Here is a 27223-nt window from a genome sequence, read left to right on the forward strand (position 1 = left end):
TCAAACAGGTATGTGACTATATTTGTTTGTTTGCAGGTAGTTGGGTCCACAGCAATGGTTTTCTACTCCAACTGCTTCATCCCCACCCCAATTTGTGTTGCTGCTAGATGAAACACCTAACACTAACCCATCTATAAACTATAGAGACATTTGACTATGATAACTGAAGGAAAATGGCAGCTATCAATGAGATGAACAGGATCACCCAAGTACATTCATAGGCTATAATAAACAGCATTTCCTAAAAGCATGATTCAAATGTTCTTTCTCAAGTTATAATTAACTGATACCCACAACTGGTTAGTTTGTGGATATTCCTGCTTTAGCAAAATAAGGTTAATTTCTTGTGGTTACCATTTTAAAATAAATTCTCACATTTGAAAACTTTCAAGCTTTCTCTGCTTTGCCAAGGTTTGCTCTCTTCCTTGTTTACACTTCAAGTAATTTTCATGTGCTCCTTCTGCTAAAACCCAAGGGTGGACTCCTGACCTCCTTGCTAGAGGTGCGAATGATGCCAGGGTTAGTGACTGTTCTGCGGTTTCCCAAAGCTCCTCCTCCCCAGACCGTGACAATTCTTCGGATGCTGAGGTTGGGAAGCAGGACAGGGGACAGTGCTGGGGTGCAGCTCGAAGGGAAGGGAGCCGAATCCTTGGGGGTTGAAGAGGCGCGAGGGAATCAGCGTGTAATGCGGAGTGTGGACCTTTTGGGCCATCCTGCTGCTGTTCACTCAGTCCCCAGCTCTGCTCTTCCGCCCGGCCGGCCCGCGCGGGCCGCTGTCCACAGTGGGAGGTACTGAAAGCAAGGAGCGGGCGCGGGGGCGGCGAGGCGGACCGCTCCTCCGAGCGCCCCCCTCCTCGCTCCGCGGCTCCTCCAGCCCTCCCCTCCTCCCGCAGCCATGTTCCACGCGCGGGGAGGGGCGGGGGAAGGGGAGAGGGACCGGGGATCAGGGCGGAGAGAGCCGGCTCTGCCTCAGGGAAGGAGGGGATGAGAGTTGGGGAGAGCAGCAGCAGGAGGAGGAGGAGGAGGCGGCGGCTAGCGAGGAGCCAGCGCTGGGTCCTGCAGTAGGACTCCCAGGAGCCACCATCATGGTGAAGAGGAAGAGCTCCGAGGGCCAGGAGCAGGACAGCGGCCGCGGCATCCCCCTGCCCATCCAGACCTTCCTGTGGCGGCAAACCAGGTGAGGGGCGCAGAGGGCGCGCCGCGGGCCACCCTGGGCTGGGGACGCTCCTGGGGCTGCCTGGGTCACCGCCGCTGCCGCTGCTGCTGCCGCCACTGCTGCTGAGGCCGCGCCACAGCCTGCAGCTCCCTCTCTGGGGCTGGAAAGCAAGCCCTCTGCACCTGCTTAAAAACACGCATTTAAAAAATATTTCCGTGAAGTTTGGCGACAAGCAGATTGGCAGTTGAATAAATATGTACATTATTTAGGGGGTGGGAGGGCAGAAAGCCTAGGAAGAGGGGGCGGGGAACTAGGGAAGATCATTAGGACTGGTTGTGCTCTAGCGTCCAATTTCCCCTCCATCTCCTGCTGTAATTCCAGGCCGGTGACCTGTTGTTTTTCCAGCTCCTGTTTGGCGAATATCAGCTATGCCCACTTGTTAACCATTTTTGCTTGGATTCAGCCCAGGTAGTCTTACTGGTTCAAGACCCTGAGGAGGATGATTTTTGATAAGCATTTTTTTTTTCCCTGGGAAGACCTCTGAAACCTATTCTAATAAACAAGAAACAAGGTTTCCATTATTATTATTATTATTATTATTATTATTATTATTATTATTATTTTAGAAATCTATCAGATAAAAAATTAGGTTCTGGAAATCACACCCCACAAACTGTTCATTTTTAGTTTTTAATATAATTATACACACGAGCAAGACACCACTCCTGACCATTGGCAATTTGGAATCTGATTAGGGAAAAGTCTTCAGAATAAGAGTGGATACAGAAAATGTGGAGAGCCACATCTCTTTCATACATGTAATTACATATGTAAAAGCAAATGTCGTCAGCTGTTCAATACCTGCTCATTAACAAGCTATAGGGAGGCATGAAATTTGAGTTATATAGCACTGTGTCTTATCCGTTGAAAAATGTGTCATAAAGATGCTAATAATTTTATTATAACCACTATCTCTATTAATTTTTCAGTGCATTTTTGAGGCCTAAACTGGGAAAGCAGTATGAAGCCTCATGTGTGGTATGTGATATTCACCATTTAATGATTATTTCCATATTCTGTGTGGTCATTTCAACCCAAAGAAAGGCATGAAATTGTACTGACTGTATAGATTAATTCGCTCAGCAAATATTATTGAGCACCTACTAGTGCTAGGCATAGTTCTAAATGATGGGATAGAGCAATAATCAAAATACAGAGTTTGCATTCTAGTGGGAGGAAGTCAGGCCACTCACAAATAAGTAAAATACATAATAAGGCAGATAGTGATAAGCACTATGGAGAAAAATGAAGCAAAAAAGACTGGGGGCACTGGCAACTGGGGGGGGCGGGGGTAGGAGTGGATTCCATGTTAAGAGCAGTGGATAGGTAAGGCTTACCTGCTAATGTGACTGTTAGAGAAAACTGTGAAAAGAGGGAGGGAGGAATAGGTAAGGAAAGAGCAAAGGGGAACAGCAAGTCTAAAGCATCTTATCTCCAAGTGGACAGAAGGAGAGCAGTAGAAGAAAGGGTGGAGAGATTACAGAGAACCAGGTGGTGAAGGTCCTTGCAGGGCAAGTATAAGAAGTCCATTCCTTCATCAACAAAATTGAGACTGTTATGGTGGAAGGTAAAGAGATGAGGGTCTATGAACTACTCAAAGTCATATACAGTTCTGAACTTATATGTCTTGCATGTTTTGTGCAAGTCTGAAAATAGATGATATAAAATAATTATGAAAATAAGCTATTAATATGTATACTCTATAGAGTGCACTTGTCCTGAGATTCTAAGGGAATCCCATAGCCTTAAAAATGTACAAATCACAAATTGAAAGCAAAAGACATGAAATCATGAAGCAAAAATGAAATGAAATTTTCATAGATTTCATTAAAATTTGGAGCTCAAATAAAGACCTTCACATTTCATATATCATAACCTAAAAGTGGAAACCTACCCGTTTAGGCTTTGCCATGAAAATTTGCAAATGACTACATAGTAAGGAGTTCTGAAATGTGTTAGGGCCCTTAAAAACGATGAAAGCCCATTAGAGAGTTTTACACAAGCACACAGGTACGCACACTCAAATAGGAATTTGTTTTGTTGTATCTCTTGCCCTTCAAAGTTGCCACAGAGATATTTTTAAAATATAATCTTTTAATAAGAACCTTTTAATGGAATTTGTTGTTGTATTTAGCTCAAGTTAGAGTAATTTGACAGTTAAGAAATCACTGAGCCTCCCATAAATCACGCTTACAAGTATACTAGCTTAAAATAATCCTGACTTTTCCCTGTTCTTGGCAAAGATCTGGCATTTTTAATGTAGTCACACAATATCAAACAACTAAGTCACAGATAGAGAAATAAAAATGTAGAAAGCAGTTTTCAGGGTTTAAAAAATAACAGTTATATTAGTAACATTTAAGAAGAAAATGACATTAAGTACCCAGAGTGCCCTAATATTATAATATATACAAGTCATCCTCTAAAATGTATTCAATAAGACTGTGTAAATTCTTTATAATCTTTTAATGCCCAACATACTCACCCTTTACTTAATGGATACTTAGATACCTGAGGGCTGAAGAATTTAAAAGCATTTGGATCTGACTTTATTCAGTTAAAAAAACAACAACAAAAAAACCATATCTCTGTTTATACTCCTTACCAAAACCTCATCATGCTTTTCATTATGAAGGTGAAGTTCTTATTTTCCTTTTTTGAGTCGAAAAGTAATTCATTTTCTTCAGAGAATCTCTGTATTAATTAATCCGCCTTTTTCTCTGGTATCCTAATAATATCAATAATACAGCTTGAATACTTGGAACCTGTATTATGATCACTCTATGGCATACTTCCACAGTTTTCCTGATTACATAGGGCATCAAGTAGCAATCAGGTTCAATTCATACAAGTCAAATATTTATTAAATTTATTTTAATATTTGGAATCTATACTTTCCTTAAGCCCTTAGAGTGATATCCCCCTCCCCATTCAAACAACAACAAAAACTGGGAGTAGGTCACATTTGTTCTGGGGTGTTTCACTCTCTGAAAGTATTCCTGGCCAAGAGAGAAGGTTTAATAAACCAGCAAAGCTATGGCTTATCTCCCTTCCTTCCTTTCTTTCTTCAACAGGTATAAGAAGTATCTTTATGGTTACAGGCCTTAGGCAAGAAATGTCTTGTGTCATGTTATTGCTAAGGACATGAAATAATTCAGAGGACCCCCCCAGTCAGATTTCTTGAACAAGTTGTATCTTATTTAACACTTGTTTAACATTGACACAAATTCTGTCCTCAAGATGCTTTCACAAAAGACAATTCACTTAGTTCTGCAATTGTGACAGCCCCTTTGGATGCCTCAGCAGCATTGTATAAAATATTATATGAGTTAAATATGGTGGTGTGCTCTTTTTTTAGAGGAAGCTAATTTTGGTGAAAATAAAAATCACTTAATAATTCAAGTCCTATATTTTAAATCAAAAACCTAAAAATGGTTAGAAAGTAATGATCACTGACCCATTGTACGTTGACATGAAATGCAATTTGAGTGCACTCTAAAAAATTTGATCCAGTGATTGGCATCTTGGTGTAGTACCTTAATCTCCAGTTTCTTGTCAGTCAGACTCTCCAGTTCCTTATTTTAAGTGATTTTTTCTTCTTTTTTTTGGTATCTACAGTCCTTTGAACGTGTGTTGGTAGAGAACAAGCTGCATGGCCTTTCTCCAGCCCTCTCTGAAGCCATCCAGAGCATTTCCAGATGGGAGCTGGTACAAGCTGCTTTGCCTCACGTCCTCCACTGCACTGCAACGCTGCTTTCAAACAGGAACAAGTTAGGTTGGTTCTTCCTCATTCCTTCTTCATGGCATACAATCGTCAGCACTCGTGCTGACATTTACTGGCTACTTGCTCTTTTCCCAGGCACCGAACACATGTGATCTCATTTAATTCTCATAAAAGCCCCCTCTCGTGGGTACCATTATGATCTCCATTTTACCAATGAAAGAACTGGCTCTCTTATTTTTAAATTTTAAATTTTACAAGTAATACATGAATATATTTTCCTTTTAAACATTAAAACATTACAGGGAAGCTGAAGACTATCATCCATCCAAGATGAGTTCGGATCTCTCAACTCCTAAAGCGACCCCTTGCACTTTGTAGTCCATGTGTACATGCATGCGTTGTGCATAGAGACTCTTCTTTTTTGGATTATCTGGTGGATTGCTTTTCTCACGTGGTAACATGTCCTAACATCCACCCCATGTTCGCACACAAGCTGTTTTCCCTCCAGTTCTTTCCCCTTATTTGGGTCTCTGCACACATGTTACTTTTACCGAGGGCTTTCTTGGTCACCCTGTCTAAAGTGAAGTAGTTGCTGTCTTCAGAGGCTGGGTTCTCAGCCACTACGCTGCCTATTTGGAGATATCAGACTGAAGAGATAGGATGCATGCAGTTTCTCCTCCTATGACACTATGTTATTCTGCAGAGATTATAGCCAGCTAGAAAGCCCAAAACAAGAATGAGCCCTTCCAGGGGCGCCTGCGTGGCTCAGTCAGTGAAGCATCTGTCTTTGGCTCAGGTCATGATCCCAGGGTCCTGGGGTCAAGCCCCCCATGTCAGCCTCCATGCTCAGCGGCGAGTCTGCTTCTCCCTCGCCTGCTGTGATCTGTCACTCTCTCTCTCAAATAAATAAATAAATAAATCTTTAAAAAAAAAACGAGCCCTTCCAGCTGTGGTTGTAAGAAATATAGAGAAATGCTAGTATCTTCCAGGAAATCAAGCCACAGAGCAACGCAAGAATGTTCTTCCCACACCCAGAGTTGATATCCATTGTTCTGATAGCAGAGTTTGTCTTAACTTGGCCGTGTGATTGTCCCCATGCAGGCCACCAGGATAAACTGGGTGTTGCTGAGACAAAGCTCCTTCACACCCTGCATTGGATGCTTCTAGAGGCTCCACAGGACTGCAACAGTGAGCGGTTTGGGGGCACAGACCGTGGCTCCAGCTGGGGTGGCAGCAGCAGTGCTTTCATCCACCAGGTAGAAAACCAGGGTTCCCCAGGGCAGCCTTGCCAGGGCAGCTCCAACGATGAAGACGAGAACAACCGAAGGAAGATCTTCCAGAACTCCATGGCCACCGTGGAGCTCTTTGTGTTTCTGTTTGCTCCTCTGGTACACAGGATCAAGGTAAGGAGAGGGCTAGTATTAAGCTGAGGGGGGATAGAGGTGAGGTGAGCTTCAAATGGTATTTCCATATTTCCATATTTGGTTATCTGTGTCTTTATATGATCATGTGGCAAGCCAAGACATGGAGAGCTTAATTTCTATATCAAACCACTGAACATGATTTCAAAAACACAGTTCTCTGTGTATCATGTATCTACTTAAAAATCTTCAAAGGTTCTCCTTCTGCCCGAAGATGATGCCCCACATACTAAACATTGCATATAAGGTCAAGGAACTTTTCATTTATCATTTGCCATTCCCTCCTGGCATCTTCATGATCCAGCTGTGGGAGCCATTCCCCGAATATACGCTTGCTGTTCGCTCTGCCCACTTTCTTTTCTCTGTTCATCTGATGAGTCTTCAAACCTCAACTTCAATGTCATTATTTCCATGAAGCTATTCCTCTGAAACTCCCCATGTAGACTGAGTCACTATCTCCTTTGCATTTCTACATCGCCTTGTAAGCTGTCTCTATTATAATGCAGAAGTTCTGGAGCAGAAGTTCTAAATGTCTTCTATGCCGTGGACTTCTTGACAGTGTGGTACAAGATGAGAATTGCTTTTCAAAATATTTCTGAAAGCATAAAATACAAAACATAGGATTACATAGAAACCAGTTGTACTAAAATGTAATCATATACAAATACCCCTTGGGTCTGAAAGAAATAATATCATTTGAAACTACTGTGCCACCACTCTCTAGCTCTGTGATCTTGGTGACTTTACTTAACCTCTCTGATGCTCCATTGCATACAATTGTGGGTACCTCTAACACAGGGTGAATATATGTGAAGACACAGTATAGTTCCAACACATGGAGAGAAATCAAGATCTATTTGTTATTTCTGTGAATGAATAAATTACAGTATACCATCTGAATGCTAAGTTAAGAGATAAGAAGAAATTGGTATACTCAAATGTTCTTTAATAGAATATTAGGATCCTAATGAATATTTCAAGCTATATATATGTATGTATGTATGTATGTGAATGTGTGTACATACATATATGTAGGTGGTTGTGAGGCCGTTAACAATCACTATCAGAAAAATGAACTAGTGAGTCTTTTCACTCATTCTAGTTTTAGTTAAAATTCACTTTCGCTTGACACTGTCCCATTGCTGCCAGGAATAGAATTAAAATTACCTATAAATTCCTAAAATGCTTTGCATGCACTGGCCACAGTGCCCATGAAACATACTAAAAATTTTAAATGTTGTGAAATCAAATTAAATAGCTGCCTTAAAATCTTTGACTTTCCATTTTAAAAAAGTCTTTTATAATGGTTACACTTACTAAAAAGCATTACTTTAATTGAGATCATCCCCTGGCTTATGGGACCAGCAGTCCAGGCTCCTGCCCACCTTCTCAGCCCCATCTCCTGCCATGGCAACAGCCTTTCTCTCCTTCACTAACCTCCAAGTTCAGTGAGGCTCACCCACAAACTCATTCTTGCTTTCAAGTCCTGCACTGGTTTTTCCTTCTGTTTGAAACATCAACCTCCACCTCCTCCCCTAAATTTTCATATGGCCATCTCATTCTATGAGTTTACTCACAACTCACAATTCTCAGAAAGAATTTTCCTGGCGACTTCGGTGTCACTAGCGCATGACTATCTTTTTTTCCCCCTCTCTTTGCACTTATCAGTACCCGAAATTATTTTCTCTGCTTGTTTGCATGCTTGTTGCCCTCTACCCCCATAGAACAGATTTCTTGAGCAAAGGGACATTGCCTGTCTAGGTCACACTGTATTTTCAGTGTCTAGAATAGTGTCTGGCAAAAATGGGATGCACGATTAATATTTAGTAAGGGACTCATTGAGTAAACCCAAGTTGTTATCAGAAGCTGATTTAAGTGCTAAGAGTTGTGATTATATGTAGGTACATAGTCCTTAAAATGGAGAGGACAGGAAAGAAGTCTTCTTTAAATAATGATCCCATAAAGATGTCTATCTGTGGACAAATACCCTCTGGATTAAAAAATGTGGAAGTGCAGAAGTGACTGGAATGGCTGTAATTTTATTTGAAGACATGGCTGAGAGTTCAAATTTTGGAAATAGGCCTGCATTTGAATCACACGCTTGTTGCTTCCTACTATATGACTTAGAGCAAGCCTCAGTTTCCCTCAAGTATAAATTGGACATAAGAATAGTTTTATGGGACATTGTGATGAAACATATGATAGTGCTCAACATTACACATAAAAGGGCCTTAATAAATATATGTTGCTTTTAGTGTTGGCATTTTTTCGCTATTGGTGTTTTGTGTTATTAGTGGAAAGGAAGCCACATTCTCTTTCAGGGGAGACTATACAGACAGTTTCTGGCTCAAGACCCTCAAGTTTTATTTATGGCCTGGAGCATTTATGAGGGAGTAAGACAATGCATAGAAAACACGGTACAGTAATTAAATCATAATAAACTATTATTATTAGCTGTTATTACTGGCATATTATTATTTCATCAATTTATTATCTCTATGAAGGAAATATTGTTCCAGATGCTATAGGGAATAAAAAATATTAATGAGTCAATAAATTTCTCCAAAAGGCATTTTCCTTCTGAGCGAGGTGTTTGCTTTTTTAAATGTAGTCAAGGAATATACAATCCCTAGACCAGGGTTTCTCAGCCTTGGCACTGTTGGCATTTGGGGCCAGATTATTCTTTCTTGCGGGACATTGCCATGTGCCATGTAGGATATCAGAAGCATTTCTGGCCCCTACTCACCAGATGCCAGGAACACCACCTCCCTCTAAGTTGTGATGGCCACAGATGACTCCAGACATTGCCAGGTGTCCCCAGTGGGTGGGCGGGGGGTGAGAATTGCCCCTGATTGAGAATCACTGCCTTTGGTCTTTCACTGGCCTGCTGGTTGTCAGACCCTCTCGATCTCCACCTTTCTATCCCTACCATACCCATGTGAACTGCTCCTCACCAGCACCATTAATGTCTTTTTCCCCTATCCTTCCTTTGATTTGCCCTTCAAAATTCCAACCCCAGGTCATGACCCAAATCCCTTTTTTTTCTACTCCTGATCCAGAGACCTGCATGCTCCTGGGGGGAAACCACACAATCATCCAGATTGGTGTTTCTACAAAGTTGTCATCTCCAACCCCTGTTTGCTGCCCCACTTGGCATTCCTTTTCTTGACGTTACTCCCTCAATTTGCCAATCAGCACTTACACAGACAGTGTTATAGTTTCTTATAGGACATGGTGCTGCAGGAGGCGTGGGAGGCTGAAATCCAGTTGAGGCCACTTTCGAACTGGATTCACAGTCTCCTGGCTTGTCTCATAAAATCCAACTTCAACACGAAAGGGATCTATGTAGACCTGACCATATCACCAAAATGCTTGTTGATTTCTCATCGTACAGCAAGTAAAACTCCAACTCATTAGTCTAGTAACTGGGCCTTCTTCTGGCCACTTCTCCTGCCTCTGAGCTCCAAGTGCTTGGAGTCTCCCCAGGAATGTAACGTGCTTTTGTCCAGGCCTATTCTCATGCTGGTCCTGCCACCTAGCATGCTCTCATGCCCTGCCCTCCTGCCTGGGAAACTCCTCCTCATCTTTCACAACTACATTCAAGATCCATCCCTCTCTTCCTCTAGCTTTATAATATTCTAGACAGATTTTTATTGTTATTTCTAGTTTATTATCATTATTTCTTTATGTGTCAGTCTCTCCTATTAGATTCTGAATGGTTTGAGGGTGGGGAGTTATCATTGTATTCTGGATAGCTAACATAGTATCTCAAATTCATAGGTATTTAATCAATATTTGTTGAATGAATTCACTCATTAATTAGCAAATTAATATAAATGACTCATCTTTTTGTAAGACAGTGTATAATTCAATGCACATTTTTCTATTTTAATTAAGTTCTTATTTTAATTCCAGTATGGTTAACGTACAGTGTTATATTGATTTCAGACGTGCAATAGAAGGATTCAGCAATCCCATACATCACCCAGTACTCATCACGGCAAGTGCACCCCTTCATCCACTATCCCCTAAGCACCCCATCCCCCCACCTACCCTCTGGTAATCATCAGTTTGTTCTGTATAGTTAAGAGTCTGTTTCTCGGTTTGTCTCACCCTCTCTCTTTTTCTTTGCTCATTTATTTTGTTTCTTAAATTCCACGAGTGAACTCATATATTTGTCTCTGACTTATTTCACTTAGCATTGTATTCTCTAGCTCCATCCATGTCATTGCAAATGGCAAGATTCCACTCTTTTTTATGGCTGAATAATGTTCCGTTGTGTATCTATATACCACATCTTCTTTATCCCTTCAACTATTGATGGACACTTGGGCTGCTTCCATAATCTGGCTATTGTAAATAATACTGCAAAAAATATAGAGGCACATGTATCCCTTTGACTGATTGATTGACTGATTGATTGGGTAAATACCCAGTAGTGTGATTACTGGATCATAGGGTAGTTCTAGTTTTAACGTTTTGAGGAACCTCCATACTGTTTTCCACAGTAGCTACAAGTTTACATTCTCACCAGCAGTGTGAGAGGGTTTCTGTTTCTTCATATCCTTACCAACACTTGTTGGTTCTTGTGTTTTTGATTTTAGCCATTCTGACAGGTGTGAGGTGATATGTCATTGTGGTTTTGATTTGCATTCCCCTGGTGGTGCGTGAGCTTGAGCATCTTTTCATGTATTTGTTGGCCATCTGTATGTCTTCTTTGGAGAAATGTCTATTCATGTCTTCTGCTGTTTTTTAATTGGATTACTTTTTATTGGGGTGTTGAGTTTTATAAGTTCTTTATATGTTTTGGATACTAACCCTTTATCCGATATGTCATTTGCAAATATCTTCTCCCATTCAGTAGATTGCCTTTTAATTTTGCTGGTTGTTTCCTTCGCTGTGTAGAACCTTTTTATTTTGATGTAGTTCCAATAGTTTACTTTTGCTTTTATTTCCTTTGCTTCAGGAGACATGTCTAGAAAAATGTTTCTATGGCTGATGCCAGAGACATTACTGCCTATGCTCTTTTCTAGGATTTTTATGGTTTCAGGTCCTTAATCCATTTTGGTCCTTAACCCATTTTGAGTTTATTTTTGCATATGATGTAAGAAAGTGGTCCAGTTTCATTCTCCAGCATGTTGCTGTCCAGTTTTCCCAACACCATTTGTTGAAGAGACCGTCTTTTTCCCACGCATGTTCTTTCCTCCTTTGTTGAACATTAATTGACCTTATTATTGTGGGTTTAATTCTGGGTTTTCTGTACTGTTCCATTGATCTATGTGTCTATTTTTGTGCCAGTCCCATACTGTTTTGATTACAATAGCTTTGTAGTATAACTTGAAATCTGGGATTGTGTTACCTCCAGTTTTGTTTATCTTCTTCACGATTGCTTTGGCTCCTCAGGGTCTTCTGTGGTCCATACAAACTTTAGGATTGTTTGTTCCAGATCTGTGAAAAATGCTGTTGGTATTATCATAGGGATTGTATTACGTCTGTAGATTGCTTTGGATACTATAGACATTTTAGCAATATTTGTTCTTCCAATCCATGAGCATGGAATGTCTTTCCATTTCTTTGTATTGTCTTCAGTTTCTTTCATCAGTGTTTTATAGTTTTCAGAGTACTGTTTTTTTACCTCTTTGGTTAAGTTTATTCCTAGGTACTTTATTATTTTGGGTGCAATTATAAATGGGATTGTTTTCTTAATTTCTCTTTCTGCTCCTTCATTATCTGTATATAGAAATGCAACAGATTTCTGTACATTGATTCTGTGATTTTAATTTATAACTGCCTCAAGTATGTCACATGAAGTAAATCTTAAAAATTCTGTCAAATATATTATTTTCAACTAAATTTAATTTAGTGAAAAATGCTGAGTATTTATTATAACTAAGGAATTTAAGTGTAATGTCATGATTTGATCATATTCACTTATTCCTTCAATAAATATTTATTGAGTGCCTAGTCTATGAGAGGCACTACCCAGTGCTAGAGAAATAGCAAGGAATAAAAATCCAAGCCCTCAAGGGGGTTTTTATAAAATCCATATGTGTGAAGTAAACAACTTTAAAATTTAAAATAACAATAATTTTTAAACTCAATTTCTCTAAATTACTAGTAAACATATTTAGAATTATTTCATGCCATCATGGAAACAGGCTTTCAGTGAAAAAAAAAATGCATCTGAAATGTGGAGATATTGATTCTACTAGTGTCTGTGTCTTCTGGTTTTTCTAAGGACCTCACTAGACCACCTGCCCCACAGCTGTTTCAATGATAGTGTCTCTTCTAGCTATCAACATTCTGGCCATGTGGGCATACATGGCATTAGATGACCCACTAAAGGGGACTCCAGAAGAGGAATTAGGGTCCCAGAGCTTATGCATTCATCCAACTTAAAAAAGGACTTACAAAGGAACATAACAACATAAGAGGAGGCCATACCTTCTGCAAGTGTTCAAGTCTAAAGAATGATTTGATTTAGTTGGTGTTACCTGTGAAATGTAAACTATCTTTAATTAATCAGTAAGTCTGTATTGATGCTCAAGGGGAAATGCACAGAAGGAGATCTCAATTTGTCTCCAATAAATATACAATCTAGTTGGAAATATATCAAAGAAAACAAAATAACAAGTCTCAATGAGTGCTAACATCGATAGGGCCAGTGTTAAAGGCCCGGGCTTCAGTATAAGAGAGCTTACCTTTGGAAGCAGTGTCCACTAGAGTTTTATTTGTGCCAAGATTACTTATGAGGAACATGGAAAAGGACTGAGCTCAGAAGCTATGAAATCATCAAAACCAGGTCAATTGAGATTTGGCTTCCTGCATTTCTGGAGACAAATCTGATAAACTTTGCTTGCTGTTAATCCCCTGCTTGCTGGATCTAACACCACACATAATACTATGTTCCATTAACTTTAAACCTTCCTGTCAAACTGTTTACTCAGTATCTCTAGTTGAATGTCTAACAGGCATCTCAAACTTAACATGTCTGTAACTAGGTTCCTGATACCCCCCACACCTGCTCCTCCTTCATCTTGCCTATCTTTATCAAAGCCAAAAATCTTTGACACCTCTTTCTCACACCTTCCACTTCCAGTCTGTAGACTGTGTGTTCAAAATATATCCAGAATCTACCACTGCTCATTTCGCCCTCTACGAACTCTCTCCTGTAATCATCTTCCACCTAGATGATAATATTAGCTTCCCAAACTATCTCTCCACTTTTGCCCTTTCTTGAACTATGATTAATAGCCTCAGTAATCCTATCAAACATACATCCAGTAATGTCACGCCACTACTCAGAACCCTCTGGTGGCTCCCCGTCTTAGTAATTGTGGAAGCCCTTACTATGACCTCTATGGCCCTATATTATTTGGAACTCAATAACTTCTCTGACCTTATTTTTTTCTTCTACTCTTCTGCCATTTACTTGACTCCAGACACACAGTCTCCTGGCTGTTTCTTGATAGACCAGGCATATTTAGGACCTTTGCATTTGCTGGTCCCTTCTCATGGAAGGTTTTTTCTGAAAATATCTACATGGCAGCTCCTTAATTTCATTCAGATCTTTTTCACTCAAAAGACACTTTCACAACAAGGACTTCCCTGGCCATCCTGTCTAAAATATCAACACCTTGCAGGCACACCCCTTTGCCTGCTTTACTTCTCTTTTTGCACCTAGGAGAGCAGGAATTTTTGTAAGCTCTGTTCACTATTCTAGCCCAGAACCTAGAGTAGTACCAGGTATGCAGTAGGTGGTCTATAAATATTTGTAAAATGAATGTTGACAGAATTTGACCAAGTGCTTTATGTACTTTCCTAATACCTCCACAGGGAGTCCTAAATGCTTTCCCATCATGGGCACTGTTGTAGCTCCGGGATCCCAGTCCATACCTTACAGAAGAAGCTGCTCTGTATCAATGTGTGGATTTCACCAGCCTTTCCAGCTGACACTGAACCACAACGATTCACCATTTGCAGGATCACTTTTCTTTTTTTCCAATTTCTTCCTACTTCTTATTCTTCTATATTAGTGGTTTTCAACCATGACTACACATGAAAGTCAGTAGAGAACTTCAGAGTGATTCTAATTTAATCGGTCTGGGCAAGGGAGGAAGTTAAGACCTGGGCCTCCTAGGTTTTAAAAACTCTCTAGGTGATTATAATATGCAAGCTAGGGTTGCAAAGCCCTGCCCTAAGTGAATTCCTGGGTCTTAGTTGTGTTCATTAATCTGAGATCACATTCTCTGCTTCCATCTTTTATTTATTTTTTTTGAGAGGCTGAGTTGTTTAATTTATTCCTTTTTTTTTAAATTCCAGTTCATGGCTGAGTTGTTGAAAATGTAATCTCAGAATGTCATATATTTGTTCTTATACAATATGAGATTGCATTTTCAACATCTCTGCCTCTCAAAATGATGTAATAAGGGAGCAGAGAATGTGCTCCTTGGAAGAGACTTTAAATTATAGATAAACTGAGTGAGTATGGGTTGTAAGGTCAGTGCAATTCAGCAAGTGCTTGTTGAGCTCCTATTGTACACCCAATTTCTAATGCTGTGTTAAGCATTGTGATGATGTCAGGTGTTGTGGAAGGGGGAGAATGACTGATAGACCATCAAGGAATTAAAGATTATTAAGAAGGTAACATTACAAAACAATATGCTAGAAGGGTCTGTATATATGTTCCTGATTCCATGAAGTGCAAAAACAAGAGATATGTTTAAAAAAGAAGATAGCAGGAAGGGAAAAATGAAGGGGGGGAAATCGGAGGGGGAGATGAACCATGAGAAACTATGGACTCTGAGAAACAAACTGAGGGTTCTAGAGGGGAGGTGGGTGGGGTGATGGGTTAGCCTGGATGATGTGTATTAAAGAGGGCACGTACTGCATGGAGCACTGGGTGTTATACGCAAACAATGAATCATGGAACACTGCACCAAAAACTAATGATGTAATATATGGTGATTAACATAACAATAAAAATTAAAAAAAAAAACTAATGATGTAATGTATGATGACTAACATAACATAATAAAAAAAAAAACAAGAGATGGCCTAGAGCATACAAAGTCAAAATAGCCAGCATCTGAGGATATTGATTTAAGAGAGCAAAAGAAGGACAATTAAATAATTAAGAGGAATAATAATGACAACCACAAGAGATCTGCCAAGACTCTTGAAATAAACAGGCCTTGATCACTGCTAACACAAAACAATAATTTGTGTTTCATGCTTTGTCCAAAGCTACATTTTAATTATTAATTTTGCCAAAAGCAGACCACCATGGTTTCCATAGTAATTTTGATGATAACTTAGGGCTACTGGTTTGCCCTAGAAACACTCATCTGAGTGATGAGAGAAGGTCTAGAAGATCAACTTACTTTGACAATAATCTTGTGAATGATACTAATCATTGCAATGACTGGCCCCTTCAACCAGTTACAAGCCAGTTATGGGACATAAATCTTCTCTTCCCCCAGGAATCGGACCTTACGTTCCGACTGGCCAGTGGGCTTGTTATATGGCAGCCCATGTGGGAGCACAGACAGCCCGAAGTCTCTGGCTTCACAGCACTGGTGAAGCCCATCAGGAACATCATTACAGGTTCGTAATGTGGACACCTGCTGGGACAGTGTTAGCAGACTCTCTCATATGCAGAAGTAAGGGTGATGGAATGATTTGCCCTTAAGAAACCAAGAGGAAGAAAATTTCTCCAGGGAGCTGTGTTAGTGCCCCAGGCACAGGGCTCATTCACATGATGAGAAACTAAGCCAGGGGCACATGCCATTGAGTTGTGTGACTTTTGAGAAGTCATTTCAGTTTCCTGTGCCTCAGTTTCCTCATGTGTAAAATAGGAGTTAAACTTATGGGTTGTTAAGAAGAATAAATGAATTAATTATGTATAAAATTGCTTAGAAGAATGCCAGGTACCTAGTAAGTGAATAAGCTATTATTATAATTATATCATCATAATCATCATTACAGGAAACAAAGTAACAGCTCCTTAAAAATCTTGTCTTGGTGTTTATTTGCTATCAAAGCCTTTCACTATAGGAATTGTCAAATGAAATAATCTTATTGGTGAATAGTAGAAAGACTAACACATGACAGCTTGAAAAGTACCTCAAAGGCTCATGCTTCACTCCAGATCTATCTCTTACTATGTATGTACCGAACCTGAGTGTTCCTATTTCTTTAAAAGGGAGAAAATAATACCACCTTATATGGCCTCATAGTATGGAATAAGTAAGAATCCACATAAGGTGCCCATTTTATAGCTTACTAAATTCCATCTTTCTATTTCCAACCTAACTTTTAGCATTGATAATAGCACTTAGAAAGAGATAAATTATGTGGTACATCTCTAGATGCATGAGATATATATGTATAACTCTATCATTTGCTTACTTCCTAAGATTTTTCTGCAGACAGTGGAAGATTATGCATGTAAAAGAGCTTTGTTAGGGGAGGGAAAGCATCAAGTAGTTCTTATGTATTTTCCCCCTATAATTTAACATACCTTTGCAAGGTACTTAATATGTTAAAGGATTTTCTAAACAAAAGAGTGCCATATTATTCATATATGTGATAAGATGCTTATAGTGACAAACATGCTTACTATTGTAATTCAAACAAAAGATGAAATTTTTCATATGTAAAAGTAGACTACTTAGAGAATTAATGTGTACAATACATTAACTAGTGAAATAAGTTATATATGCAAGAGTAACTTTGTCTGTCATAAGGTTCAAATAGCAAGGAACTAAATAAGTAAAAATGTCATAGCCAGAGGTGATCTACTTCAGATTCTATGGATAGAATGAGGTTCATTTCATTGAATTAAAATTATCTGAGAGTGAATATGGAGGTACAAGGTTAAAAGATTGAAAACAATAGAAATAAGAAAATAAAATATGTTACAGTAAAACAAAACTATTACTGAAAAAGACGTCTTTATGTTGATTAAGGAATTTTTTCATATTTTAAAGTCATCACTTTTGAATAAAGAGGTCACTTCACATTTAGGTCTCTCTCTCTTTCTCTCTCCCATTAATATGTAAACTATCATTTAACAGATGTATTAAAACTATTAAGAAATCGTGTCCCTCATGAATCACTGGGGCTGTTCATGTCACCATCCCTTGCTTCTAGATGATATTCACAGTGGATTCTTTTCCCCTCTACCTGATGCCTGTGGATGTGAAATGGTGCCCAAGATCTGAAGTGAAATTAAACTCAGCTCAGACACATGGCCAGAAGAAAAAGCAGGGGCACGTGGGTGACACTCCCTGGGTCTCTTGTTTTGTGACCTCAGTCAATCCCTTTCTGAGCATCAGTTTGCTCACAGTTCCCATGTGGCATGGCCAGCTTCACTTCCCACGATTCCCAGTCCTCAGGAAAAGATGTAACTGATTTGAATCTTGCCATAGGAGAGGCTTAATGTGGTCATAAAAGCACAGACCCTGGAGCCAGAAAGCCTGGGCTTGAACCTTCACGTGAGGGTCAAACGATCTTGGGCAAGTTAAACTCCCTGTGCCTTAGTGTCTTTATCTGTAAAATGGGTCTAATAATGTTCCATATGTTATAATAGGGTTATTGTAAGTGTTAAATGAGTTGAGACAGTAGTTCCCCTCCCCCTTATCTGTGGTTTCACTTTCTGCAGTTTCAATTCCCTGTGGTCCAAAAGCAGATGATTTAATCCTCCTTCTGACAAATTGTCAGAAGGTCGGTAATTAATACTATGTCACAACGCCTACGTCCTTGACCTCACTTCATCTCTTCACATAGGCATTTTATCATCTCACATCATTACAAGAAGGGTGAATACAGTACAATAAAGTATTTTGAAAGAAAGAGAAAGAAACCACATTCACATAACTTCTATTATAGTATATTGTTGTAATCATTTGATTTTATTAGTGATTATTGTTAATCTCTTACTATGTGCAATTTATAAATTAAACTTTATCATAGTGCGTATGTGTAGGAAGAAACAGTATATTTAGGGTTCAGTAGTATCCACAGTTTGAGGCATCCACTTGCAAGAGATCTCCAGCAGATAAGAGAGGAGTACTGTATACGTAAAATGCTTTAAAAAGGATGTGGCAGATACTTGGTACTATACGGTATTTTTATTTTTTTTTATTTTTAGTATTGCCAACTTTTTAGCACCGTAGCCTGTTGAGTCAGACTGAATAGATGAAGAAATCTGCATTGTTATGATAACCTAGAAATGCAAAGGTTTTTTAATTGGTTACTTGATTCCTCTTACAACATATGCTATTAAATGTCTTCTTTCCAGGTGATAATATATTAAAATGTTTTTTTTAAAGAAGTGAACTGATGAAATAAAATGAGCTTATTTATCATAATGTTATAAAATTTGTGATAGTATTTCTCCCATCTTGGCAGCTAAGAGAAGCTCTCCTATCAACAGCCAAAGTCAAACCTGTGAATCACCAAATCAAGATGCAAGACATCGAGAGGTGAGTTTCTTGTGATCGTGGGAAGAAAGGAGGTAGTCATTTCCTGGATGTAGTGTAGTGTAAAGGATAAGATGAGTTCTAGAATGATACTACTTGGTTTCAAAGCAAGTTCCTACTCCTGAATATAAATCTTTAAGTAGTCTCCAGTTTCCTATCTGTCAAGTATGGAAAATAATTTTATGCACTTTCCCGGCATGGGAGTGCTGAAACAGAAGCATGTATAACTGTGCTTTATCTTTGTGGCCAGTGTGTAATCAGTGGTGCTTTATCTCAATGGCTAGTGTGTAATCTGTAGTGCTTTAGTTCAATGGCTAGTGTGTAACATTCGATAAGTGTTAGTTATCATTATTCCTCCCCCATTAGTTAAAGTGTCCTCTTGTTCTCAATTATTAAATCTCCTTAATATTCTTCAGGCAAGCCTAATCTAGCTAAGATAATGTTGCAGCAGGTGGGGAGGAAGGAGTAGAAAGGAGGCATTAGGTATAATCCTACCCCTTAAGAAATCTAAAGTTTAATGAAACATCAAGACAAATCCACATAAAACAGAATATGCATAATAAAAAAGAATGTAATTCAGTGAAAAATGTTCATGCATTCTTTGGTTTGGAAAAGCAAGAAATGAAGGCCAGGGTAGTTCAAAGCCACATGGTTAGAGGATTGGGAAAAGATGGCGGAGGTGTAGGGGACCCTATTCCAACTGGTCCCTGGAATTGAGCTGGATACCTACCAGACCACTCTGAGCACCCACGAAATCAGCTTGAGATGTAAGAAGATCTGGATTTGTACAAACAGAATATCGCAGGCAGTTGGTTTCGAGGTATGAAGTGGGGAGCCATGATTCCGTGGGCAGATATCAGAGGATAAATGGCAGCGGGAAGGAGCCTGGCCGTGGGGATCCTGCGCCACTGGTGAGCGATAGCCTCCTGCGCTGGGGACGGACACAGACTCGAAGACCGGTAGCGGCGGCGAAGGACTTTAGGGCAGCCCCGCTGACGGAAACCCAAATGGCAGGGGCCCCACGTGCGAACTGGGGGTGGCTGGTGGTTTTAGAAGCACAAAGGGCAGAGACATGCCCCGACCTGGAGGCGAGGACTGGGAGTGCTGCTGAGGGGCGCACAAGCCAGGCTGCTGCAGTTTATAGCAGCACAGACAGAAACGGAGACACTGTGGCCTGGAGAGCTCACTGAAGAACAGACTGCAGTCTCTCTGCTCTGAGGCAGGGGGTTGGAAACGGTCTCTTCTGCTCTGACTCTCGGAAGAGACGTGGAAAGCCACCAGGGAAAGCTGCCAGAGAACAAAAGCCCCAAAAAACCGGTTCCCACTGAGCCCATCCCCACCACAGGGGGGCAGGGCAACTCTGCCCAAACAGGGTTGCCTGAGTAACAGCATGGCAGGCCCCTCCCCCAGAAGACAGGCTGGGAAAACAAGAGACCAGCAACCCTAAGGTTTCTAGAAAACAGGTGCATCTTGCTTGGGTTCTGGTCAATAATTTGGACTCTATACATTCCCTTAACCACCCCTCAACAGAATGACTAGGAGGAGGAACCCCCAAAATAGGAAAGAGGAGGCCAGGGAAAAACTCAGAATCTATGAAAATAGAATCAGAGAAATAGGTGACACCATGAAGCATTCCAATGTCAGGTAGCTGAGAACTTCCCTAATCTGGGGAATGAAACAAATATTCATGTCCTAGAGGCAGAGAGGACCCCTCCCAAGATCAAGGAAAACAGGCCAACACCCTGGCATGTAATAGTAAAACTCGCAAATCTTAGAACCAAGGAAACCATCTTAAGGGCAGTTAGGGGGAAGAGATTCCTCATGTACAGAGGGAGGAACATCAGAATAATGTCAGACCTATCCACAGAGACCTGGCAAGCCAGAAAGGCCTGACAAGACATATTCAGGGTACTAAACAAGAAGAACATGCAGCCAAGAATACTTTATCCAGCAAGGCAGTCATTTAGAATGGATGGAGAGATGCAGAGCTTCCAAGAATGGCAGAAACTGAAAGAATATGTGACCACTAAGCCAGCCCTACAAGAAATATTAAGGGGGGGATCTATAAAAGGAGAAAGACCCCAAGAGTGATATACAACAGAAATTTACAGGGACAATCTATAAACACAAGGTCTTCACAGGCAACATGGTGACAATTAATTCGTATCTTTCAATAGTCACTCTCAACGTGAACGGCCTAAATGCTCCCATAAAATGGCACAGGGTTGCAGATTGGATAAAAAGACAGGACCCATCCATATGCTGCCTACAAAAGACTTATTTTGAACCTAAAGATACATCCAGACTGAAAGTGAAAGGATGGAGATCCATCTTCCATGCAAGTGGACCTCAAAAGAAAACTGGGATGGCAATTCTTATATCAGACAAATTAGATTTTAAACTAAAGACTGTAGTTAGAGGCACAGAAGGGTACTATATCATTCTTAAAGGGTCTATCCAACAAGAAATCTAACAATTGTAAATATCTATGCCCCCAACATGGGAGCAGCCATCTACATAAGCCAGCAGTTAACCAAAATAAAGAGTCATATTGATAACAATACATTAATTGTAGGAGACCTTAATACTTCACTCAGCAATAGACAGATCATCTAAGCAGAAAATCAACAAAGAAACAAGAGTTTTGAATGACACACTGGACCAGATGGACCTCATAGATATATACAGAACATTCCACCCTAAAACACCAGAATACTCATTCTTCTTGAGTGCACATGGAACTTTCTCCAGAATAGACCACATACTGGGTCACAAATCAGGACTCAACCGATACCAAAAGATTGAGATTATTCCCTGCATATTCTCAGACCACAATGCTTTAAAACGAACTCAATCACAAGAAAAAAATTGGCGGAAATTCAAACACTTGGAAGCTCTCTGCTCAAGAATGTTTGGATCAACCAAGAAATCAAAGAATAACTTAAACAATTCATGGAAACCAATGAGAGCGAAAACACATTGGTCCAAAACCTATGGGATTGCAAAGGCGGTCCTAAGGGGGAAATACATAGCCATCCAAGCCTCACTCAAAAAATAGAAAAATCCCGGACACTTGGGTGGTTCAGTTGGTTAAGCGACTGCCTTCAGCTCAGGTCATGACCTTGGAGTCCTGGGATCGAGTCCCACATCGGGCTCCCTGTTCAGCAGGGGGGTTTGCTTCTCCCTCTGACCCTCTTCCCTCTTGTGCTCTCTGTCTCTCATTCTTTCTCTCAAATAAATAAATAAAATCTTTAAAAAAAATAGAAAAATCCCAAATTCACCAACTAACTCTACACCTTAAAGAACTAGAGAAAAAGCAACAAACGATGCCTAAGCCACACATTAGAAGAGAAATAATTAAGATTAGAGCAGAGATCAATGAATTAGAAACCAGAAACACAGTAGATCAGATCAATGAAACTAGAAGCTGGTTCTTGGAAAGAATTAATGAGATCAATAAACCAGACTTATCCAAAAGAAAAGAGAAAGGACCCAAATTAATAAAATTATGAATGAAAGGGGAGAGATCACAACTAACACCAAGGAAATAGAAACAATTATTAGAAATTATTATCAACAACTATATGCCAACAAACTGAGCAATCTGGATGAAATGGATGCCTTCCTGGAAATCTATAAGCTGCCAAGACTGAAACAAGAAGAAATTGACAACCTGAATGGCCAATAAACCAGTAACGAGATTGAAGCAGTGATCAAAAAACCTCCCAAAAAACAATAGTCCAGTGCCTGATGGATTCCCTGGGGAATTCTACCAAACATTCAAAGAAGAGATAATACCTATTCTACTGAAGCTGTTTCAAAAAATAGAAACAGAAGGACAGCTTCCAGACTCATTCTATGAGGCCAGCATTACCTTAATCCCCAAACCAGGCAAAGACCCCATCAAAAAGGAGAATTTCAGACCGATATCCCTGATGAATATGGATTCCAAAATCCTCAACAAAATCCTAGCTAATCGGATCCAACAATACATTAAAAGGCTCATCCACCACGACCAAGTGGGATTTATCCCAGGATGTAAGGGTGGTTCAACATTCGCAAATCAATCAATGTGATAGAACACATTAATAAGAGGAGAGAGAAGAACCATATGGTCCTCTCAATTGATGCAGAAAAAGCATTTGACAAAATACAACATACTTTCCTGATTAAAACTCTTCAGAGTATAGGGATAGAGGGAAAATTCCTCAAGTTCATAAAATCCATCTATGAAAAACCCACAGCAAATATCATACTCAATAGGGAAAAGCTGAGAGCATTTCCCTTAAGATCAGGAACATGTCAAGGATGCCCACTCTCACCACTATTGTTCAACATAGTACTAGAAGTCCTAGCAACAGCAATCAGATAACAAAAAGAAATAAAAGGTATTCAAATTGGCAAAGAAGAAGTCAAACTCTCTCTTTTCAGAGATGACATGGTACTTTATGTGGAAAACCCAAAAGACTCCACCCCCAAATTACTAGAACTCGTATAGCAATTCAGCAATGTGGCAGGATACAAAATCAATGCACAGAAATCAGTTGCTTTCTTATACACTAACAATGCAACTGTAGAAAGAGAAATCAGAGAAACGATTCCATTTACAATAGTACCAAAAACCATAAGATACCTCGGAATAAACCTAACCAAAGAGGTAAAGGATCTATACTCTAGGAGCTACAGAACACTCATGAAAGAAATTGAAGAAGACACAAAAAGATGCAAAAACATTCCATGCTCATGGATCGGAAGTATAAACATTGTTAAAATGTCTAGGCTACTCAGAGCAATCTATATCTTCAATGCCATCCCGATCAAAATTCCAATGATGTTTTTCAAAGTACTGGAACAAACAATCCTAAAATTTGTATGGAATCGGAAAAGACCCCGAATCACCAAGGAAATGTTGAAAAAGAAAAACAAAGCTGAGGCCATCACATTGCCCGATTTCAAGCTATATTACAAAGCTGTGATCACCAAGACAGCATGGTACTGGCACAAAAACAGACATATAGACCAATGGAACAGAATAGAGAGCCCAGATATGGACCCTCATCTCTATGGTCAAATAATCTTCGACAAAGCAGGAAAAAATATGCAATGGAAAAAAATACCGTCTCTTCATATAAATGGGCAGAAGGCATGAACAGACAGTTCTCTGAAGACATACAAATGGCTAACAGACACATGAAAAAATGTTCATCATCATTAGCCATCAGGGAAATTCAAATCAAAACCACATTGAGATACCACCTTACACCAGTTAGAATGGCAAAAATTGACAAGGCAAGAAACAACAAATGTTGGAGAGGTTGTGGAGAAAGGGGAACCCTCCTACACCATTGGTGGGAATGCAAGTTGGTACAGCCACTTTGGAAAACAGTGTGGAGGTGCCTCAAAAAATTAAAAATAGAGTTACCCTATGACCCAGGATTGCCCTCCTGTGTATTTACCCCAAAGACACAGATGTAGTGAAAAGAAGGGCCATATGCACCCCAATGTTCATAGCAGCAATGTCCACAATAGCCAAACTGTGGAAAGAGCCGAGATGCCCTTCAACAGATGAATGGATAAAGAAGATGTGATCTGTATATACAATGGAATATTACTCAGCCATCAGAAAGGATGAATACCCAACTTTTGCATCAACATGGATGGGACTGGAGGAGATTATGCTGAGTGAAATAAGTCAAGCAGAGAAAGTCAATTATCATATGGTTTCACTTATTTGTGGAACATAAGGAATAGAATGGACGACATTAGGAGAAGGAAGGGAAAAACGAAGGGGGGGAAATTGGAGGGGGAGACAAACCATGAGAGGACTATGGACTCTGAGAAACAAACAGGGTTTTAGAGGGGAGGGGGGTGGGGGGATGGGTTAGCCCAGTGATGGGTATTAAGGAGGGCACGTACTGTGTGGAGCACTGGGTGTTATATGAAAAGAATGGATCATGGATCACTACATCAAAAACTAATGATGTAATGTATGGTGACTAACATAACATAATAAAATGAAATAAAATTTAAAAAAATATATGTATTTCTAGGTTTTCCAGATATACAGTAAAAAAGCCACATGGTTATGTATACTGGCATTAATTTAGTATGTTTTTAGATGACCTACCTTCACTTCCAATTCAACACGTGCAAAATACAATTTTCTGTTTTCCAGCAACATTGGATCCTCTTTCTAACCGATGCATTACTGTCAGCAGTGCCATCATCCTTTCTCCCCTCAAAACAGCAAATGTTGGAGTCCTATTATATCTATTGCTTCCTGAACATTTGCTAAGTACAGACACTGTGATTTGTCTGCTATATTTTATCTATTCTAAGATATATATTTTTTTCACTTTTAACATATTTGAAGTCAGTTGTTTGATGATCTTTGGCCTCTTAAAACCTCCCTGCCTGGTAGCAGAATTGATAAGGTTGTCATTTTCATAAGATTGCGCAGCATGAATTTGTGATTTCCAGCATCTAACTTTGCAGAGTCAGGATCAGTGACTTAGAAGAATTTTTCAGAGGAAATAGTGGAACACTCTTTTAAGAAATAACACTTTGAAGAAATAACATTTTTGACACAGAGAAAGTTACTCTATGGAAAAACATGTATCAAAAACTCTGATTTAAAATTTAGAAATTTCAAGAATACCTCTACCAATTTATTTCACTTATATCGTCCTTTTTACATATACACAGGATGAACATATAATGAAAAGCTATGCCTAAATAAGTCTAAGTAAGATAGTGCTTTTAATAAATATATTAGAAAAAGTCCTCCCTGATAAGTGTCTTAGTTTGAGTTTTTTCTTATTTGAACATAAAATAATCATGTCTTATAACTGATGACATATTAGAGACAAGAAAATACGTCTCCTATTTCATTCTCCTTCCTCATCTCAATTTGAGTTCTTGCTGAGTCATATTGTTTTATCTTGTTATGTTGCCCACATGTGTTCTTTATTCTCTATGCCCGCTACCACCCTCTAAATCCAGGTCCTCATAACTAGATTGCAGCTGGAACCACCTAATTGGATTTTTCTACCTCTCGCCTCTCCTGCTTCACATAAATACCACCTAATAATGCCTGACTAATCTTCCTAATGCATCATTTATTTATTAACTCATCATTCTACAGAGGCTTATTATATGCAAGGTTGCCATTCTTTCTTTATATCCCTTGCTCCCTAGGAACCTATAGTGGATTTCTTTTACCATCACCTCCAGACCACACTCTTCTCCCTGGTTCTCTGTGCCTTCTGCCACCTAGCATCATTTTTCTTAAGTGACCTTGTTTACCCCTTCAGTTAGTTAAGCACTGCTTCTCATATATAGAACATGCTGCTTTAGCCTCTGGGTGTTTGCTCAGACTGTCTCCTCTATGTGGATTACTATCTTTCCTCTTCATTGCTTGTCTAAATTTTATCTTTCTTTTAAGGACCAATTAAGATCTCAACTCCCGCATGAACTCCTGTCTAATTACTCTAAATCTGCACTATCTCATATGGCAGCCACGAGGCTCATATGGCTCTTGAACACTTGAAATAAGGCTAGTTTGAATTGAGATGTGTTCTAAGTATCAAATGTACACCAAATTTTGACTACTTAGTATTAAAAAAGGAATGTATATCTTAATGATCATTTTCATATTGATTATATGTTGAAATGATAATTTGGGGTTAAACAGAATATAATATTAAAATTTCACCAATTTTTATTATTTTTAAAATTAGATATGTGTCTCATGTTTGTGGCTTGTATTATATTTCTATTGGGCGTGCTACTCTAACCTATATTCATCTTAAACTTAACTGTAAGTTCTTGATTTCAAGGTTCAGATTCATCTAATACTTTTTTATCTCCCAAATTACCCAACATGAAGCACACATAGCATGCTCATTCTAAAGGATTCGCTAATCTAGTTCAGAGGACTTATTTTATGAAATTTTTAGCAGTGTATTTGTCTCTCTATGCATCATGGTTGGACAGTGCTTTCTTATTTTACATATGAAAATAGAAATTATGAGAACTAAAATACTATGATAAATGTTTGAGGGTCTTCATACATAAGTGAAGAATTTCATCTGTAATATCTATGGAAAGACAATGTCCTATTACCTGAGCAGAGTTGTACTTATTAGCTAAATGTCATTAAAATAAGCTACTCTGCAAGAGAATCGCTGCATTTGTGCTTAACAAATCGGAATAAAGGTCATCGTCTCCAACTGGAAAAATGTATCCCATCCTCCTTTAATGAGTGACAGAAAGACCTGAAACCTGTGCTTCGATTCTCATTTTCTGGCTTCAGTTTGATCAGCTCTTACTAACCTGGTTTCCAGCTCAGGCCCTACTCAGCTCACCTCAGTATTGG

The 27223-nt window shown here is 39.4% G+C and overlaps 1 protein-coding gene across 4 annotated transcripts in view; it reads left to right on the forward strand.

Moving 5' to 3' along the window:
* The first annotated feature begins 953 nt into the window (after positions 1-953).
* UNC80 (unc-80 homolog, NALCN channel complex subunit) overlaps positions 954-27223 on the forward strand; it is a 225023-nt gene continuing 198753 nt past the window's right edge. For 3 of the 4 annotated variants that reach the window (XM_027590728.1, XM_027590727.2, XM_027590729.1), the window contains exons 1-6: positions 1086-1177; positions 2146-2194; positions 4835-4991; positions 6042-6343; positions 15844-15967; positions 18776-18849. In XM_027590728.1, the coding sequence (XP_027446529.1) occupies positions 1086-1177; positions 2146-2194; positions 4835-4991; positions 6042-6343; positions 15844-15967; positions 18776-18849 (798 nt within the window). Of the gene's footprint in view, positions 1178-2145; positions 2195-4834; positions 4992-6041; positions 6344-15843; positions 15968-18775; positions 18850-27223 lie in introns of all 4 variants that reach the window. The other variant, XM_035726865.1, reaches the window with a different exon arrangement.

The sequence above is a fragment of the Zalophus californianus genome, chromosome 3 (assembly GCF_009762305.2).
Source record: "Zalophus californianus isolate mZalCal1 chromosome 3, mZalCal1.pri.v2, whole genome shotgun sequence".
NCBI classification, from domain to species: Eukaryota; Metazoa; Chordata; class Mammalia; order Carnivora; family Otariidae; genus Zalophus; species Zalophus californianus.